Raw genomic sequence first — 19,212 nt, 5'->3', positions numbered from 1 at the left:
ATATTATCATCTTGATCATCCAACTGAAGAAATCGAGACCCAGTGATCTGCCCAGGGACTCAGAGTAAGTCCACAGTAGGGTCAGGAATAATACTCAGATAATAATAATAATGATGAGGATAATAATAATAACAGTAGCATTTAAGCGCTTACTATGTGCCCAACACTGTACTAAGCCCTGGGGTAGATACAAGATAAATCGGGTTGGACACCATCCCTGTCCCATGTGAGGCTCACACTCTTAATCCCCATTTTACTGATGCGGTAACAGGCACAGACAAGTGAAGCGACTCGCCCAAGGTCACACCGCAGACAAGTGGACAGAGCCGGGATTAGAACCCGGGTGCTCCGATTCCCAGGCCTATGCTCCTTCCACTAGGCCATGCCACTACTCTAATCTTCAGGTCTCCTAGAATCCCAGACTGGCACCCAGGGGTTTGCGAAGTTCCAGTTTCTTGGTGGAAAGGGGAGCGGGGAGAGGGCTAGTTGGAACCACCTGTGAGGTGAACATTTTTGTAGGGAAAACTTTTGGGACTTGGGCCAGTGTATGGAGTGGGGAATCACCCAGTTGGGCCAGGAATACGGGGGAGTTGATGTACAGGAGAGACAAGTCTGATTCTTGGACTATCTAAGCATATCACACAGCACAGTGTTCAGGAATGTAGATAAAAATATCTTCTCCAACCAGCCTACCATCAGGCTTCTAGTTTGTTCTCTAGGCATCCAGAAAGAAGAGTTTATGGTAGAGGTTATTGGATTACAGAAAGAGTGGTGGTAAGGAAAAAGATGAACAGAAAGAGAAAATTCTGCAGACAGAAAAAGAGGTTCCTGGGAAAGGGAAGCAGCCATGACTACCTGTTCTCTCTGCTGTTCTGAGCCCAAGCCAGGCCAGACAACTTGGACTCTTTCAGACTTTGTCCCAGAGAATCGTGGGAGCATACAGCAATGAGAATGACATAATAATAGTAATAATAATAATAATAGTTAAGTGCTTTCTATATGCCAAGCACTGCACTAAACCCTGGGGTAGATACAAGATAATTAGGTCAGACAGAGTCCCTGTCTCACATGAGACTCATAATCCAAGTGGGAGGAAAAGCAGATATTGAACCCCCTTTTTGCAGATGAGGAAACTGAGGCCCAGAAAAATTAAGTGACTTGCCAAGATGCACACAGCAGGCAAACGGTGGAACCGGGATTAGAACCCAGGTTCCCTGACTCCCAGGCCCAGAGTCTCTCTCCATGAGGCTATGCTACAGATGCCACATGCTCCACTCCCTCCCTCTCTCCTTTTATCTAATGATTCCCACTTACCCATGGTACTGTTTGAGCTCTTGAAGCACCTGCTGGACAATTAGCCTAAGAGAAGAGTTAGAGGCAGGGGAAAAAAGGTTTAACAAGTGAAAAATGATTTTAAAAAGTTCAATTGGGAACCCGAATCCAAAATACCATTTGTGAGTAATGGGCTCGGGGCCTTGAAGGAGACAGGTTTAAAATGTACCAGAGCTCCACTAATGTCTCAGATGAGTCACTCCCTTTTCCTCCTTCCTCCACCTTCTACCAACTTGAATCCTCTCTTTTTTGACTAACACAAAACAATGGCTACCTCCAATGACACCCTGAGGTCTCCTGGATGTATTCGTTGTTTCTGTGTGGAGGGAGGCATTGCTGAGTGAATGGCTTTTTCCAAAGAACTCATTCTTCCCCTGTCTGTGAAGACTGTAAGCTTGCTGCAGTCAGGGAATGTGCCTACCAACTCTGTTTTATTGCTATATTGTCCCGCTCAAGTACTCAGTACAGTGCACAGCACACAGTGAGCGCTCAATAAATACGATCGATTGATTCCAAATGTCTACCTCCCCCATTAGACCGTAAGCTCCTTGAGGGCAGGGATTGTGCCTTCCAACTCTACTGTCCTCTCCTGAGCGCTTAGCATGGTGCTGTGCACCCAATAAGTGCTCAAGAAATACCATTGATTGATTGAGCTCCATGTGGGCAGGGATTGCATCTACCAACTCTCCCAAGCGCTTAGTACAGTGCTTGGCACCCAGTGGGCACTCAATAAATACCCTAGATAGATGGCACATGCAAACCAGACCAGCCCCCACCCCCAAAAGTGCTGTAGCTCTCATAAGTCTGGGACTACTCACACATGATCTGCGGTCATGTGGCCCTTTTCCACTCCCTCCAGCACAGGTGATTCAATGTCTGCGAAAACCACACACATAAAAGAATGTCAGATGTTTCTGTTTAAGAGCAGGGGCTAATCCACTCTCTTGCCCCGGGTGAATTCACCGCTACAGAGTAGCCTTGCAGGAGGGTTTGAGGGTCAGGGTGGGGAAGAAAGACAATACTAATCATCAACGTGGTATTGTTGCCAAGCACTGTACTAAGCAGCAGGATAGATACAGGATAATCAGCTCCCACATGGGGCTCACAGTCTAAGGAGGGAACTGAGGCCCAGAGAAGTGAACTGACTTGCCCAAGGTCGCACAGCAGACAAGTAGCAGAGCCGGGATTAGAACCCATGTCCTTTGACTTCCAGGCCTGGGCTCTTTCCTTTAGGTCATGCTGCTTCTCAGAGGGAGCCCTGCAAGAAGCAAGGGGCCTGAGACATGGGAGAAGGGGTGGGGCTGGAGCAGAGAGTAGGAAAATGAGCTCCATCAGCCACTTAAGGGTCACCTGGAAAACCGGAGCTCACCCTCCAAATAATGATGAAAGGGGGTCGGGGTGGGATTTCTCAAATCCCCCAGGCTAATTTTGATTCAGGCGGGGAGTACCTAGGCATCTAGGGCAAGGGGAGAGAAACCCTCCTGCTGAAGGGAAAGGAATCTGAGGCAGTGAAAATTACTGCAAAACTCAACAAAGCAAGACACAGCAGACCTTGAGCTACTGGACTGGAAACCTCCGAGTTCTGAGATATTCTTGGGGAAAAAACCTTATCACAGGCTTTAGGAACGGACTTCGAACTCAATCTTTTTCCAGCGTTGCCACACTCCTGCAGGGAATAAATAAAAATATCCATAAAAGAATGCAGCCCCATGTCTTCGCCATGTGCCTCACGCTCACACCCCCCAAAGCTTGAACCCAGGCCAACTCTACTTGTGATTTAGTCCCACTGCTCCAAACCACTTTCAATCACCATTTGACTGAGCAGAGGCCTTGACAGGGTTTGGTGAGGTGGGGGAGGGTTGAGTTTTGGCTGATTCAGGGGGAACTGATGGGGACTGAACAACAGGGGGAAAGGGATATCAGCGAGCGAGTTTCATAGCCATGTGAAGCTGCAAAGAAATTTCCAAACGTCCTTGCAAGAGGGACCCGTGCTTCTATTCTATTCTCCCTAGACTGTAAGCTCGTTGTGGGCAAATGAATGTGTCTACTGACTCTGTTGGAGTGTGCTCTCCCAAGCGCTTAGTTCAGTGCTCTGCACACAGCAAGCTCTCAATAAAGACGATTGATTGAGCAAACGATGCTTTGTTTTCTCCTCACGCACAGGGGTGAGCTTGGGGACGAGGATGCTGATGGGTGAGGTACCGGCCTCAGCGTACTCTGATACTTCACAGCAGGGGAGACCCGCCCCAAGAAACAGGGACCCCAACTCTCCAAGAAGCTCTTCAAATTTGCACGCCAAGCCGATGCAGCCAACACCATTTCAGTCCAATTCACTCCCACAGTGATGAATTCAGAGCACCGCACGAGGGATTATCAATAAATACTGACGAGAAAGATAAGGAGAACCCCTACCTCTGCCAAAGAGCAGCTCTCGGATGGGACAGCCAGGATATTTCTCAGAAGTGGTTTCTGAGGAGATGAGGAAGCTGTTCCAGGCACAATGCCAGCGTGGATGAGAGCACTGCAAATGGGCCCAAGAGGACCAGGGAAAAACTTGGTGAGGGAGTTGGTCCTCTTGAAAGGGGAAGGGAGGGTGAAAGTGGGAACAAGGGTGGGTTGCCAAGAGATGAACCCTGACTGCCATTTTTCTGTGCCCCGGCGGGTGCTGGGACATTAAGGCCCTGCGCTTTGTCTCCTAGCCTATGTTGTTCCAGAACTTCCTCATCTCCATCCCGGTGCCTGTTCCTGATTCCATAGAGGCAAATCTGGTGAGCAACAAGCAGGGGCCGCGTATGTTTTCTCTTCAGCTGGACTGGGCAGAGACCTAGTTGGCTTAGAGAAGCAGCGTGGCTTAGTGGAAAGAGCCCGGGCTTGGGAGTCAGAGGTCATGGGTTCTAATCCCGGCTCTGCCACTTGTCAGCTTTGTGACTTTGGGTAAGTCACTTTACTTCTCTATGCCTCAGTTCCCTCATTGTAAAATGGGGATTAAGACCATGAGCCCCACGTGGGACAACCTGATTACCTTGTATCTACCGCAGTGCTTGGCACATAGTAAGTGCTTAACAAATACCAGCATTATTATTATTAGAGCAAAGCACTGAAGGAGTGATGGGCAAGTTCTACTAACAAGTTCTACCTTGCCTAGAAAGAGAGGGTGGGAAGCAAGTGACTGCAGATAGTCAGGCGACAGGATTGCATGACCCACCCAGCTGGGAAGCACCAAAAAGGATGAAAAAGAGGGGGTGCAGCCATTCTCTTTCCCCACTTCTATTTCTCACGTGGTGGTTTAGTTGCCTCCCTCACTCCTTCCTGGGTTCCAGGATGGTGCTGCTGTTGACCAGATTGTACCCCCTAGTGAGATTCAATCAATCATTGGCATGTATTGAGCACTTGCTCTGTGCAGAGCACCGTACTAAACGCTTGGGAGATACAGAGAAGCAGCATTGCCTAGTGGATAGAGCATGGGCCTGTCAGTCAGAAGGACCTGGGTTCTTATCCTACCTCTGCCACTTGTCTGCTCTGTGACCTTGGGCAAGTCACTTCACTTTTCTGTGCCTCAGCTACCTCATCTGTAAAATGGGAATTAAGATTGTGAGCCCCATGTGGGACATGGACTATGTCCAACCGGATTACCTTGTATCTACCACAGCGCTTAGTACAGTGCCTGGCACATATTAAATGCTTAACATTATCATTAAAACAAACAAACAAAGACCACCAAAAAACCAGAGTTTGTAGACATGTCGAGTTGTGGGCAGGGAAAGTGTCTACCAACTTCGTTGTATTGCAGTCTCTTAAATGCTCAGTAGAGTGCTCTGCACACAGTAAGCTCTCAATAAATACCCTTGAGGATGATGAGAGAGAAATCTCTTGCACACCTGAAGCTACAACAGTGCCCTTTTTGGACCTCTTGCCATTTGGGGTGAGAATGGCTCGGGCACCAGTGGTCAAGAGGGGAAAGGTATGTCCCACAGTCAGCAGGACATATGCTCAAGTTGTTTTTGCAGCCGTGGTAATATTTGGCGGGTAAGGTGGTGGCCATCCTTTAGGGGAAAACCATTCCCAGAGTGAAAAATGTTATCCTTCTCTAAGCTGCTGTCATCAGGGGCTCTCCTGGAGAAACTGCATGGCATCTGTGTGGATCTTTCCTCATTTACAAAGCCTCCACTACTCCCCGACCCCTGAGTTCCTGGAGGTTATCTTTCGACAGAAAGTGAGAGACTAAAATCCATGCAGCTGTCCCTAGGTCAGCCTATGCAGGCCAGAAAGGAGAACAAAAAGGAGAAGTCTCCATGTGTTGAAAGACAGCCACATAAGCCAAGCCGTGTGAGGCTTTTCCTCTGAGGCTTCGAATTGGACTGAAGTGGGCTTGGCTGCATCCAACGGTTTTGATGTCATGAGGCCCGGCCTCGGGAAGAAGCAAAGCTTTAGTTTTGCAATCCAACATGAGGGAGTTGAGGGAGAGCTTTTCAGGCAGGACCCAGGCCTCACCCAAACTCACCAAGCCTTTTGGGTCCCTTTCGCTGGCCTCGGGGAGAGTCTCGGGAACTTCCTCCGCATTCCCAAGTCTGTTTCTGTCACCTTCGAGACAGCCTCTGAATGACCCCCTGGGCAGATTCAGTGAACAGCTGGCCGATGTTCTGGGCAGACCTCTCTCCTCGTCGCTTCCCAAATCTGAGGCGTCGAGGCTGAGCCTACTTAGGGGAGAGGCCAGAGACAGGAGGAGGAAGCCAGACCCCCTCACTTTCTTAAGTCCATTTGGGCCCACAGCAAATCCATCACTGGCCTGTATCTGCCGCTGCCTGTATGACCGTGGCTGGGAGGCAAACTGGGGGAGACATACACACACACACACACACACACCATGAAACAACAATATAACCTGGGAGCGAAGCCATGCTTGATAAAGACCTTCGAAGAGCTGTGCCAAAGATAACTGCTAGTGCACCTTATAAGGCGGGAGAAGTCAAAACAGTCCCCCCTGGATGACAAGTTTGGTCCTCGCTGACAGTGAGATCAATATGTTTAACACGGGGAAGCGTAAAGCCCACAAAAATCTGGTGGAGAGGTTGGGAAGGGGCCCCAGGAAGGGGAGAGTGCAATCTGGGTGGGAAGGCTCGTTCTCCTCCTTGTCACAGGAAACCTCTGCTTTGTACTATCCAAGAGCTGGGCTGAAGTAAGGGTCTAACACATAATACTAATAATGGTATTTGTTAAGCACTTACTATGTGTCAGGCACTGTACTAAGCACTGCAGTGGATACAAGCAAATAGGGCTGGACAGAGTCCCTGTCCCTCATGCGGCTCACAGTTTCAATCCCCATTTTACAGATGGAGTAACTGAGGCCCAAAGAAGTGAAGTGATTTGCCCAAGGTCACACAGCAGACATTGGAACCTGGGTCCTTCTGACTCCCGGGCCCATGCTCTATCCTCTAGGCCACACTGCATCTGTTCCTGGAGGTGCCACTCTGGCCATGTGGAAGCAGAGGAACTGGTTATTGACACGCCCTCTCCCCACCCCACAAAGTGGGGCCTAGGAAAATGACCAAGATGGCCCTCCTAAACAAGGAAAGACCATCAGCCCGTCTCAGCAGAACAAACTTGTGGGAAGCAGCGTGGTCTAGTGGAAAGTGCGTGGGCCTAGGAGTCAGAGGATCTGAGTTCTAATCCCAGCCAATTGTCTGCTGTGTGGTCTTGGGCAGGTCACTTCACTTCTCCGTGCTTCAGTTACTTCATCTGTAAAATGGGGATTAAGACTGTGAGCCCCACGAGGGACATGGACTGTATCCAATCTGGTTATCTTGTATCTACCCCAGAGTTTAGTACAGTGCTTATAAGGAAGTAGGTGCTTACCAAATACCATAAAATGCAAAAACAAAAACAACAAACCCACTCACTGAGGGCAAACCAAACAAGACTAAGGCTGCCCCACGCCTGAGAAGGATGTTCTGGGGCAGGTGCAGAAATGACCCAGGACATTTTGTGTACTAATATGGTATGCTTCTGGACACAGTCAAAGACACCACCTGGGGGGTCCCTGTCGTGCAGGACAGAGTGAGCAATCTCACTCCCTTTTAAAGAGGAGGGCCCAGGACAGCTCATGCCCTCTCTTGGTGCTACTCTGAGGTGAAAATCATTCTCCCATCTTTTAAGAAGGAAGCGGAGGAGGAGAGAAGTAGCATGGCCTAGTGGATAGAGCACGGGCCTGTGAGTCAGGAGGACCTGGGTTCTCATTCCGGCTCCGCCGCTTGTCGGCTGTGTGACCTTGGGCAAGTCACTTCACTTCTGTGGGCCTCAGTTACTTCAGCTGTAAAATGGCGATTAAGACTGTGAGCCCCATGTGAGACATGGATTGAGTCCGACCTGATTAACTCATCCCTCTCCTAGTGCTTAGTTCAGTGCCTGACACATAGTAAGTGCTTAACAAATACCATAACAATAAAAAAAAACAGGGCAGGGGAGAGAGAGGAAGGGGAGGAGGGAAAGAGAGGACAAAGGAGCAGGAGGGGTAGGAAGAGGATGGAGAGAAGGTGAAGAAGGAAGAGGAGGAAGAGTTCCTGAGCAGACCCCAAAGAAGGAGGCGGACCACCCAGCAGCCGTTGAAAATCTGGGCTGTCTGCACATTCCAACACAATCACCGTGTGGACTGTCTGCATCGAGGTTGGGAAGCCCTGGGTCAGTGAGGGAGAGACACACAGACACACACACACACACATACACACACACAAACACATGCGCACGCACACAGAGGTAGAGACCCAGACAGAAACTGTCTGGTCAGAGTGACCTCAGCCAAAATAAGAGTTTGTCTGCGTTTTTGTTCTTTATTTATTTGAAGGAGAATTTTATATTGCTGAGAGATTTGGAACTGGAAAGTCTTGGGCTGCACAGTACTGTTTAGCCATATACGTGCGCGTGTGTGTGAGATTAAGTATTGGAGGAACAAGCTCCCCCCCACGCCCCCCCACGCCCCCAGCCCAGACTCCCCAAGAGTTGTGCCCCTGGGGAATGAATGGAGAGGAGGGGGTAGCGTAATCGCCTCCTTCCTTGGGTGGTGATGAAGCCAGGGCACTGGGGTGAGCGCCCCATCCCCTGCCAGTTGAGCCAATAAATACATTTCCTGGGCGGGCGGGATGGCTCCCTGCCGGCCCCTCCTCCCCCTCCCCCCCACAAAGGAACGAGAAGAGGTCAGGGCCGATTAAGCCAGTGGAGAAAGCTCTTAGTTGGCTGGCTGAAGGTGGCTTAATTTTAACACCTTGTTGCCCCTTTGCCAACACTCCCTCTTCTTCTTCCCCATGGGCTCCTCTTCTTCACTGCCATATCTTTCTTACCTGCGCTTGCTCTCTGTGGACGACATGGGGTTTTCCCAGCTGTGCCTCCGGGAGGTCGACATAGACCGTACCAAGATGGGAAAGAAGTCATCTCCCTTGCCCTCTTCCCCTGGTGAGTCCAGGCATGCAGTCCTAGCATGGGGATCCTGGGGCCCAGCCACACAAGAACAGACATTGTTGTTGCTCAGGAAGTGGCAGCTGGCTTCCCCATAATGCACCACACAGTAAAGCGACTTCAAACTGGTCAGGCTGTGAAAGTTCTCGCCAGAGGGTTTGAACACTTCTTTTGGGTGGGGACAAGTTGGGGTGCTGGGGAGCTCCGTTTCTGGAGGGGTGCAGCTTTCTAAGGGGTCCAAGAGGCCCAAGTCTTCATAAAACTCGGTTCCCGGAAGGATGGGGTCTAGGGAAAGAAGGTCCTCGGAACTGCTGTGCGCTTCCAGCTCCATAGACGAAGAGTCATCCTGTTAAGAATAAGTCAAGTTATAAAGCTACCCTTATCATCACTATTATGGTACTTGTTAAGTACTTGGAGAAGCAGCGTGGCTCAGTGGAAAGAGCATGGGCTTTGGAGTCAGGGCTCCTGAGTTCGAATCCCAGCTCTGCCACTTGTCGGCTGTGTGACTGTGGGCAAGTCACTTCACTTCTCTGGGCCTCAGTTCCCTCATCTGTAAAATGGGGATTAAGACTGTGAGCCCCACGTGGGACAACCTGATTCCCCTGTGTCTACCCCAGCGCTTAGAACAGTGCTCGGCACATAGTAAGCGCTTAACAAATACCAACATTATTATTATTAAGTGCTGACTATGTGCCAAGCACTGTTCAAAGCACTGGGGTCGTTACGAGTTAATCAGGTTGGGCACAATCCCTGTCCCACATGGGGCTCCCAGTCTTAATCCCCATTTTCCAGATGGGGGAATTGAAGCCTAGAGAAGTGAAGTGTCTTGCCCTAGAGAAGCAGCGTGGTGCAGTGGAAAGAGCACGGGCTTTGGAGTCAGGGCTCCTGAGTTCGAATCCCAGCTCTGCCACTTGTCGGCTGTGTGACTGTGGGCAAGTCACTTCACTTCTCTGGGCCTCAGTTCCCTCATCTGTAAAATGGGGATTAAGACTGTGAGCCCCACGTGGGACAACCTGATTCCCCTGTGTCTACCCCAGCGCTTAGAACAGTGCTCGGCACATAGTAAGCGCTTAACAAATACCAACATTATTATTATTAAGTGCTGACTATGTGCCAAGCACTGTTCAAAGCACTGGGGTCGTTACGAGTTAATCAGGTTGGGCACAATCCCTGTCCCACATGGGGCTCCCAGTCTTAATCCCCATTTTCCAGATGGGGGAATTGAAGCCTAGAGAAGTGAAGTGTCTTGCCCTAGAGAAGCAGCGTGGTGCAGTGGAAAGAGCACGGGCTTTGGAGTCAGGGCTCATGAGTTCGAATCCCAGCTCTGCCACTTGTCAGCTGTGTGACTGTGGGCAAGTCACTTAACTTCTCTGTGCCTCAGTTCCCTCATCTGTAAAATGGGGATTAAGACTGTGAGCCCCACGTGGGACAACCTGATTCCCCTGTGTTTACCCCAGCGCTTAGAACAGTGCTCTGCACATAGTAAGCGCTTAACAAATACCAACATTATTATTATTATTAAGGTCACACAGCCGACACGTGGAGAAGCCGGGATTAGAATCCAGGTGCCTATCAGTGAGAACTAGGGGGTGCAGAAGGGGGTCTGGATACCAGCAGGGACTCACACCTCTCTCCCCCTTCTCTAACACATACCCTCTTTTGAGGAGTAGTGTGGTCTAATGGAAAGAGCATGGGCTTGGGAGTCAGGAGACCTGGCTTCTAGGTCTCATAGTGGTGCCTGGGGATTTCATTCCAGTCCTAGCTGGGCCACTGACCTACACTTTGACCTCAGTCACCTCTTTGGGCCTCAGTTTCCTCATCTGTAAAATTGAGATCAAAATGTTCAAGTCCACTAACCTTTCCACACAGGAATGTTGTGAGGATGAAATGGGATAATGGTCCTGAAAGCATTTTGGAAAAAGACAACCATTTTACAGATTCAAGGGATTAGGTTCCATGGCAGGTTTTTTAGATTTTTTTAAATGGTATTTGTTAAGCGCTTACTATGGGCCAGGCACTGTACTAAGCCCTGGGGTAGATACAAACTGATGAAGTTGGACACAGTCCTGCATGGGGCTCACAGTCTTAATCCCCATTTTACAGATGAGGTAACTGGGCATGCAGAAGTGAATCGATTTGCCCAAGGTCACAAAGCAGACAAGTGGAGGAGCAGGGATTAAAACCCAACTCCTTCTGGGGCCCAGTCCCATGCCTCTAACCACTAGACCACATTGCTTCTCGTTGTGGGCAGGAAACGTGTCTCTTTTTCAAATGCTGGGTCATTTCCGATCCGAAGCCACTCCCTCCATGGACACACCCTCTTCAGAACATCCCATCTTCTGTCATAAAGTCCTTCTGGTAAGTGTATCCATAGAGTTTAACATATAGGTAGACAGAGAACGCATCTACCAACTCTTTAACACCGTACTCTCCCGAGTGCTTAGTGTAGTGCTTCTCATACAGTAAGAGCTCAATACATTTGATTGATTGATTGACAGCCAGGATGCAAGGGCCAGCCAGGCATTAAAATCTCTCATCTGCTCTGTCCTGTTACCAGGAGATTGGCACACTGTGGGTTCTGTCTCAATGGCAAGTGGTAGCTGGAAACATTCAGGGATCCCTGATTGAGGGCCAAGATGGAGTCTCCCAGTTTGGTAACCAGGTGATTGGAAGAAGGCAGTGCAGTTAGAAGGTGTGTGTGCCCAATGGGAAGCAGCATGGCCCAGTGGACAGAGCAAGGGCCTGGAAGTCAGAAGGATCTAGGTTCTAATCCCGGCTCTGCCACTTGTCTGCTGTGTGATCTTGGGCAAGGCACTTCGCTCCTCTGGGCCTCAGTTACCTCAACTATAAAATGGAAATTAAGAGTGAGCCCTGGGTAGGACATGGACTGGGTCCAATCTGATTACCTTGCACCTACTCCAGTGCTTAGTACATACACACTCCAGGAGGGCACTGGACATTTGGCAGTCTGGGAAGGCTGGGGGGAATCTAGTTTGATCTAGGTTTGTTTGTTTTATAGTATTTGTTAAGCGCTTACTATGTGTCAAGCACTGCTCTAAACGTTAAGGTAGATACAAGCTTATCAGGTTGGACACAGTCCCTGTCTCACATGAGGCTCACACTCTAAGTAGGAGGGAATAGCATTCTATCCCCATTTTACAGTTGAGGAAATGGAGGCACAGAGAAGTGAAATGACTTGCCCGAGGTCACACAGCAAGCAATTGGCAGAGTCACATTAGAACCCAGGTCCTTTGACTCCCAGACCCATGCTCTTTCCTCTAGGTCATGCTGGGTCATTCCAGGCCCATGGAACAGCAACGTGAAACCTTGGAGAGCCTGATTTTGAGATCTCCCAACCTCGGGAAACCCAGTTATTTCCTGACCTGGATCCAACAGGATTTGGTGGAACTGGACTTCTAGGGACTGAGAACCAAACCCCACAGAATGTCCTTTTCCCTCCAGCTCTCTGTGTAGCACCTGGGACCTGTGAGGACTTAGAGCTATTCGGAAGCTGCTGCCAAGCCGGCTCAACCAGAGTTTCCTGGAACATCTAACCTATTTTCACCCCGTTCCAGAACTCAACGTTTTATTGTGAGACTCTGCTGCGCTCCAAAGCTATGATCAAAAGAACTGACAACGGAACCTCCCTGCCTGGAGGCTGCAGACCCATTAGCTCAGAGAAGGAACCAGGTTCCCGACATTTAAATCTCTTCTCAAAATCTCCTGTCCCCCAGCCCCCACCATCTCTTTTCCCTCATGACCTGGTCAAATATTTCATCAACCAAATTGAAACCATCAGGCGTGATCTCCCTAAAAATCTCCCCTGCTCCTCTCCAATCCCCCCTCCTCCTCCACCCTCATCGACTCTCCCTATATTCCCTGCAGTAACTCAAGGTGAATTCTCTCACCTCCTCTCTAAATCTAGCCCCTCCACCTGGGCTTCTGACCCCATCCCCTCATACTTTTTTTTTTAAAGTGCTCACTCCCTCCCTTCTTCGCTTCATGACTGACCTCTTCTTCCCATGCTTTCAAACCTGCCTATGTATCCCCATCCTAAAAAACCCAAAACCCTCCCTTAACCCCGTGACTCCTTCCAGTTATCACCCCATTTCCCTCCTACCATTTTTCTCCAGGCTTCTTGAGAGAGTTGTTTACTCCCACCATTTCCACTTCCTCTCCTCCAATTCTCTCCTAGATCACCTCCAATCTGGCTTCCGCACCTTTTGCTCCACAGAAACAGCTCTCCCCAAGGTAGCCAATGACCTTCTTCCAATGGCCTCTACTCCATACTAGTTCTCCTAGACCTATCAGCCACCTTTGATACTGTAGACCACCCACTTCTCCTTGAAACTTTATCCAACCTTGGATTCACTGTAACTGTCCTCTCTTGGTTCTCTTCCTATCTGACAGCTCCTTTTCAGTCTCTTTTGCTGACTCCTCCTCTGCCTCCCACCGTCTGAGAGTAGAGGATCCTTCAAGGCTCAGATCTAGGTCTCCTCCTATTCTCCCTCTACAACCACTCCCTTGGAGAACTCATTCACTTGCATGGCTTCAATTACTATCTCTTTGCTGATGAATCCAAATTTACATCTCCAGCCCTGACCTCTCTCCTCCCCTGCAATCTCGCATTTCCTCCTGCCTTCAAGCCATATCTACTTGGATGTTCTGCCTACTCTGCAAATTAAATGTCAAAACTGAACTCCTAATAATAATAATAATAATAACTGTGGGATTTTTAAACTCTTACTATATGACAGGTACTATACTAAGCACTGGGGTAGATTCAAGCTAATTGGGTCAGTCACAGTCCCTGTCCCACATGGGGCTCACAGTCTCAATCACCATTTTACAGATGAGGAAACTGAAGCAGAGAGAAGTTACGTAATTTACCCAAGGTCACCAGCAGACAATTAGCAGAGCAGGAATTAGGGCCCAGGTCCTTCTGACTTCCAGGCCCAGGTTCTATCCACTAGGCCACATTCACCTTATCTTCCCATGAAACCTTGTCCTCCCATCACTGTAGATAACACCACTACCCTCCCTATCTCACAAGCCCGTAACCTTGGCATTGTCCTCTATTCATCAACCACATATTCAATCTGTCACCAGATCCTGTCGGTTCTACCTTTACAACATTGCTAAAATCTGCCCTTTCCTCTCCATGCAAACTGTTACCCTGCTGATCCAAGCACTCATTCCATTCCACCTTGACTACTGCATCTGCTTCCTCGCTGCCCTTCTGTCTCTCCCCATTCCAATCCATACCTGTTGCACGAATCATTTATCAACAAAAACATTCGGTCCATGTCTCCCACTCCTCAAGAACCTCCAGTGGTGTCCCATCCACCTTTGCATCAAACAGAAACTCCTCAACATTGGCTTTAAAGCACTCTATCACCTTCCTCCATCTCACCTCACCTCACTAACCGCCTACTACAGCCCAGCCCACACACTCCACTCTGCTACCGTCAGCTTACTCACCATTCCCCGGTCTTGTCTATCTTGCCACCGACCCCTTTCCCACATCCTCCCTCTGGCCTGGAACTTCCTCCCCCTCCACATAAGCCAGACCACCACTCTCTCCACCTTCAAAGCATTAATAAGGTCACATCTTCTCCAAGAGGCCTTCCCCAATTAAGCTCTCTATTCCCTGGTTCTCTCTCCCTTTTGCATTATCTGTGCACTTGGATCTAACACCTTTGGACATTCACCCTCACCCCACAGCACTCATGTACAGATCTTTAAATTATATTAAATATTTATTCATATCAGTGTTTGTCTCTCCCTCTAGACTATGCTGTTATGGGCAGGGAATGTCTCTGCTAACTCTCATATTTTACTCTCCCAATTGCCAGTACGGTGCTCTGCACATAGTAAGCACTTGGTAAATATGATGGATTGATTGATTTGTACCTTTGGAACCTGGGGGTGGCCTGAACACCCCCCTACCCTCTCCCACCATTGGCTTCCCTGCCAAATGATACACCTGTCATTCTCTGGCTCCAGCCAGAATGAGGCGTGTGTGGATGTGTGTGTGTGCCTTCACTGCCAATATGGAGAAGCAGCATGACCTAGTGGCAAGAGCACGGGTTTGAGAGTCAGAGGACCTGGCTTCTAATCCCGGCTCCGCCAGTTGCGTGCTGTGTGACCTTGAGCAAGTCACTCAACTTCTCCGTGCCTCTGTTACCTCACCTGTAAATTGGAGATTAAGACTGTGAGCCCCACATGGGACAACCTGATTACCTTTTACCAACTCCAGTGTTTAGAACAATGTTTGACACGTAGTAAGTGCTTAAAAAATACTATAATTATTATTATTATTACCAGGATGGAGACAGTTCCTGGTATCCCAAATCCTCCAGATTTCTCTGGTTTTCATTCTGGTAGAAATGTAAATACTTCAGGACATTCTGATCTCTGCTGTTGGATGTTCAAGTGCAGTTTTGGCTCTTGACAGCAGTGAGTGGGTGGGGAATCCTACCCCCAGAGTTTGGACTGGCTCACATCTGACCTCATTCAGTTGGATCTAGACAAAAGCCACACAACTGAGAGACCCCAGAGCAAACACTGCACATTGAGCCAAGAGGGCCTTTGTGATGGCTCCAGCTCCAGTCTTCATCCTTCCCCCATAACAAGCCTGCAGGAATGTATGTCCCCAAGAGCCAGATCACCTCCCAAAGGGAGATACTGTCGGCCGTCTCAAGAGTGCCTCCTTAGTATGGTCCCAGTTGAGCCCAGCTCCTTGGCCTCAGAGGAGAGGGACCTTTTGTTGTCCATGGAGGAAAGGGAACTTTTGTTGGCCATAGAAGTGAGGGAGTCCTTTTTGGCCACAAAGGAGGGGGGCTCCTCGTTGGCCACAGGGTGGGAGGGGGGCTCCTCATTGGCCAGAGGAGCCAAGGATCCATACACTTAGTGACCCTCAGCACAAGAAGTTGTCTTCCAGCAGGGGGCAAGACTCTGGGCTTAAAAGTCTGATTTTCCACCTCAAGAAGTTTTCCAAAGTTTGGAAAAAAAAATTCATATTTCTCTAGCGGTGGTCAGCTGTTTCCTTTCAAAGCCCCTTAGAAGAGGAGGAGGAGCCAGGATGGGCCAAAATGGGAATTTTGAATTGTTTTAGTCAGCAGGACCAAATTAAGGTAGAAGCAACCCAGTGGGACTCTCCCTGTCTAAATTCACCCACTCCTTTCCACCTGAGTACAAATGCACCCGTCTCCAAATAATGGCTCCCTGTCCTTGACCTGGCTGGGGCTGTTTTTAACCTCATAGCAGCTGCCACCCTTTGCCCAGTGGTTCAATGGTCCTGGACCCCAATTCCCTGAAAATGAGTTTCCAAAACGGTACCAGCCCACCATCCCCTATGGGAATCAACCTGATGAAATCAGCCTTCTCGTTTGCTAGCCCATATGAACAGGGAATTGCCCTAGGTGAATAAAGTGAGTGGCTGATGTGTCCAGGACATAGGGTCACCAAAGGTCGGGCACCCACTTGGGGTTGTGAGGGTCAAAGGTTGTGATATGGACACCCACCTTTCTGTGTCACTTAATTAGGTGAGTCTGTACTCCTTAAGCACCTGATAGTCACACCACCCCACAGCACTTATGTCCAAATCATCATACACTGCCGCTTCCCCTTTTAATTATTATTATTATTATTAAGTGCTGTGGAGTCATTTCCCGCTTCATAGCGACTCCACGGATATACTTTCTCCAAAACGTCCTGTCCTCTGCTTTCCTTATCTGTAATTTATTTGAATGTTGGTCTCCCCTTTGTAAGCTCCTCCTAGGCAGGGATTGTGCGTCTACATGGCCTAGCGGCAAGAGCGTGGGCTTAGGAGTCAGAGGTTATGAGTTCTAATCCTGCCTTGGCCACTTGACTGCTGTGTGACCCTGGGCAATTCACTTAACTTCTCCATGCCTCAGTTATCTCATCTGCAAAATGGGGATTGAGACTGTGAGCCTCACGTGGGACAACCTGATCACCTTGTATCTACCCCAGCACTTAAAATAGTGCTTGGCACATAGTAGGCGGTTAACAAAAACTATAATTATTATTGTATTGTACTCTCCCAAGTGCTTAGTTCAGTGCTCTGCACGCAGTTAGTGCTCTATAAATATCATTGATTGATTAATCAATTAATCAACCCCAACAACACCGCTGCTAGGGAAGGGCACATAAGAGGGCAGCGAGTGCAGATTCCAGACTGTTGGCATCCCCTCCCCCTTTGCTACCACCATCTCTACCCAGATGCTCAGCAGTGGCATGGGGAGAGGCGGGGCGGGGAAGGGAGGCAAGAGGAGAAAGAGGAGGAGGGAAACATGGTGTGTGGGGGTGGGGGTGGGGGGCCCTTGATCGCAGTTGGTGAAGGATCCAGGTTTGGGCCTGGCAGCCTCGCTCCCTCTGACCAGTTTCTGCTTTTGCCTAGTGACCAAAAGGGGCACTTACCTTTTCCTCAACCATGTCGGAGAAGAAGACACCTTGCTCATCATTCAGAGTTGTGGAGATAGCTCTTGGGCTGCTACTGGCTGAAGCAGGGACACTGGAGGCATAAGGTTGGGCACATGGTTTGCACTCTGAGCCTGAGGAGAAATGGGAGGGAGGGAGGGAGAGACATTGTGATCCCCCTGGTGATAAATTCTTTGAGGCCAGCAATCTCTATTTACTCTCTACTCTTCCAAGAGTTTAGCATAGAACTCTGTATCCTGCAGGTGCTTAATAAATCTCCTCGACTGACTGATTGATAGAGGAGGGATTTCTCACCCTGGGGTCAGGAACAGCCCACACCATAAAGAAATTGGCAGAGAGTTCCATCCCGCCCCTTGGCCCATGTCAGAAGGAAGGAACAAACCCTCCAAGTGCCCTGAGTGCCCTTTTATCTCAGCATTAGACAAGTCAGCTCATGCCTCTGGGTCATTCTCCAACCACACCAAAAACCATGAAAGAGGGCCTTAAGTGGCAGCATGGCCTAGTGGAAAGAGCATGGGGTTTAGAGTCTGGAGATCGAGGTTCTGGCCCCAGCTCAACCACTGGCCTGCTGTGTGACCTGGGCAAGTCAGTCTATCATATTTATTGAGAGCTCACTGTGTGCAGAGCAGTGTACTAAACGCTTGGGAGAGAAGCAGTGTGGTTCAGTGGAAAAAGCACAGGTTTAGGAGTCAGAGGTCATGGGTTCTAACCCCAGCTCCACCACTTGTCAGCTGTTTGACTTTGGGCAAGTCATTTAACTTCTCTGTGCCTCAGTTATCTCATCTGTAAAATGGGGATTAAGACCGTGAGCCCCTCGTGGGACAACCTGATTACCTAGTATCCGCCCTCCCCCAGCGCTTAGAACAGTGCTTGGCACATAGTAAGTGCTTAACAAATACCATCATTATTATCATTATAATTATTTTTACAATACAACAATATAACAGATACATTCCCTGCCCGCAACGAGCTTTAGAGAAGCAGCGTGGCTCCGTGGAAGGAGCCTGGGCTTGGGAGTCATAGGTCATGGGTTCGAATTCCGGCTCCTCAACTTGTCAGCTGTGTGACTGTGGGCAAGTCACTTAACTTCTCTGTGCCTCAGTTACCTCATCTGTAAAATGGGGATTAAGACTGTGAGCCTCACGTGGGACAACCTGATTACCCTTTATCTACCCCAGCGCTTAGAACAGTGCTGTGCAGGTAGTAAGCGCTTAACAAATACCAACATTATTATTCTTATTTACAACACTGCTCAGTGATTCAGCTTTCTCATCTGTAAAATGGGAATGAGACACCTGCTCTCCCTCTCTGTAACATGTGCTCTTGGCACCTCTCCCACCAGCCCTCCTACTGGACAACCGGCCTCACGGCCTCCCCAGGAACCAGCCCTGGCTCTCCTCCAAACCATCGAGGAATCTCCATCCTGTCCTGTCTTCCACCACCCCGGTGGCAAAGAGAACAGTGCCCCCAACATGAGGCCTCCATAAAGCCCTGGGAAGACTACCAGCTGTTGTAACGGTGACTGTGGCTAGGGATGTGCTCTGAATTCTGTGCCTCAAGGAGCCTAAAATTCTGCTCCTTTAGCCACAGCTCCCTATGAATTTTGCTTTTATTCCTGTATTTGTCTGTGTTCTGTTTTATTGTTTCATCATTCCTGGTGTGTCTGTCTCCAGTCCCTTCTCCTCACATATACTCTTAGATTGTAATCCCCATTAGGTACAGGCACGATATCTAATTCCCACCTATGTATTCTCTCCCAGTGCTTAGTACAGTGCTCTGCCTATAGTAAGCACTTAAAAAATGTCTACCAATTCTAATAATAATAATGATGATGGTATTTGTTAAGCGCTTACTCTATGTCAAGCACTCTTCTAAGCACTGGGGTAGACACAAGCTAATCAGGTTGGACACAGTCCCTGTCCTATATGGGCTCACAATCTTAATCCCTGTTTTACAGATGAGGTAACTGAG

The 19,212-nt window shown here is 49.1% G+C and overlaps 1 protein-coding gene across 2 annotated transcripts in view; it reads right to left on the bottom strand.

The window, feature by feature from the left end:
* Nucleotides 1-19,212, bottom strand: part of ARHGEF18 (Rho/Rac guanine nucleotide exchange factor 18) — a 121,684-nt gene that overhangs the window by 77,630 nt on the left and 24,842 nt on the right. For both annotated transcript variants that reach the window (XM_029050332.2, XM_039910101.1), the window contains exons 2-7: nucleotides 17,221-17,354; nucleotides 8,664-9,124; nucleotides 5,834-6,026; nucleotides 2,884-2,998; nucleotides 2,151-2,208; nucleotides 1,315-1,359 (exon numbers count right to left, since the gene is read on the bottom strand). In XM_029050332.2, coding sequence (XP_028906165.2) covers nucleotides 1,315-1,359; nucleotides 2,151-2,208; nucleotides 2,884-2,998; nucleotides 5,834-6,026; nucleotides 8,664-9,124; nucleotides 17,221-17,235 — 887 coding nt within the window. In that variant the 5' untranslated portion in view covers nucleotides 17,236-17,354. The remainder of the gene's footprint in view (nucleotides 1-1,314; nucleotides 1,360-2,150; nucleotides 2,209-2,883; nucleotides 2,999-5,833; nucleotides 6,027-8,663; nucleotides 9,125-17,220; nucleotides 17,355-19,212) is intronic.

Source organism: Ornithorhynchus anatinus, chromosome X1, assembly GCF_004115215.2.
Source record: "Ornithorhynchus anatinus isolate Pmale09 chromosome X1, mOrnAna1.pri.v4, whole genome shotgun sequence".
NCBI classification, from domain to species: domain Eukaryota; kingdom Metazoa; phylum Chordata; class Mammalia; order Monotremata; family Ornithorhynchidae; genus Ornithorhynchus; species Ornithorhynchus anatinus.
This window is presented reverse-complemented; position numbering and strand designations above follow the sequence as displayed.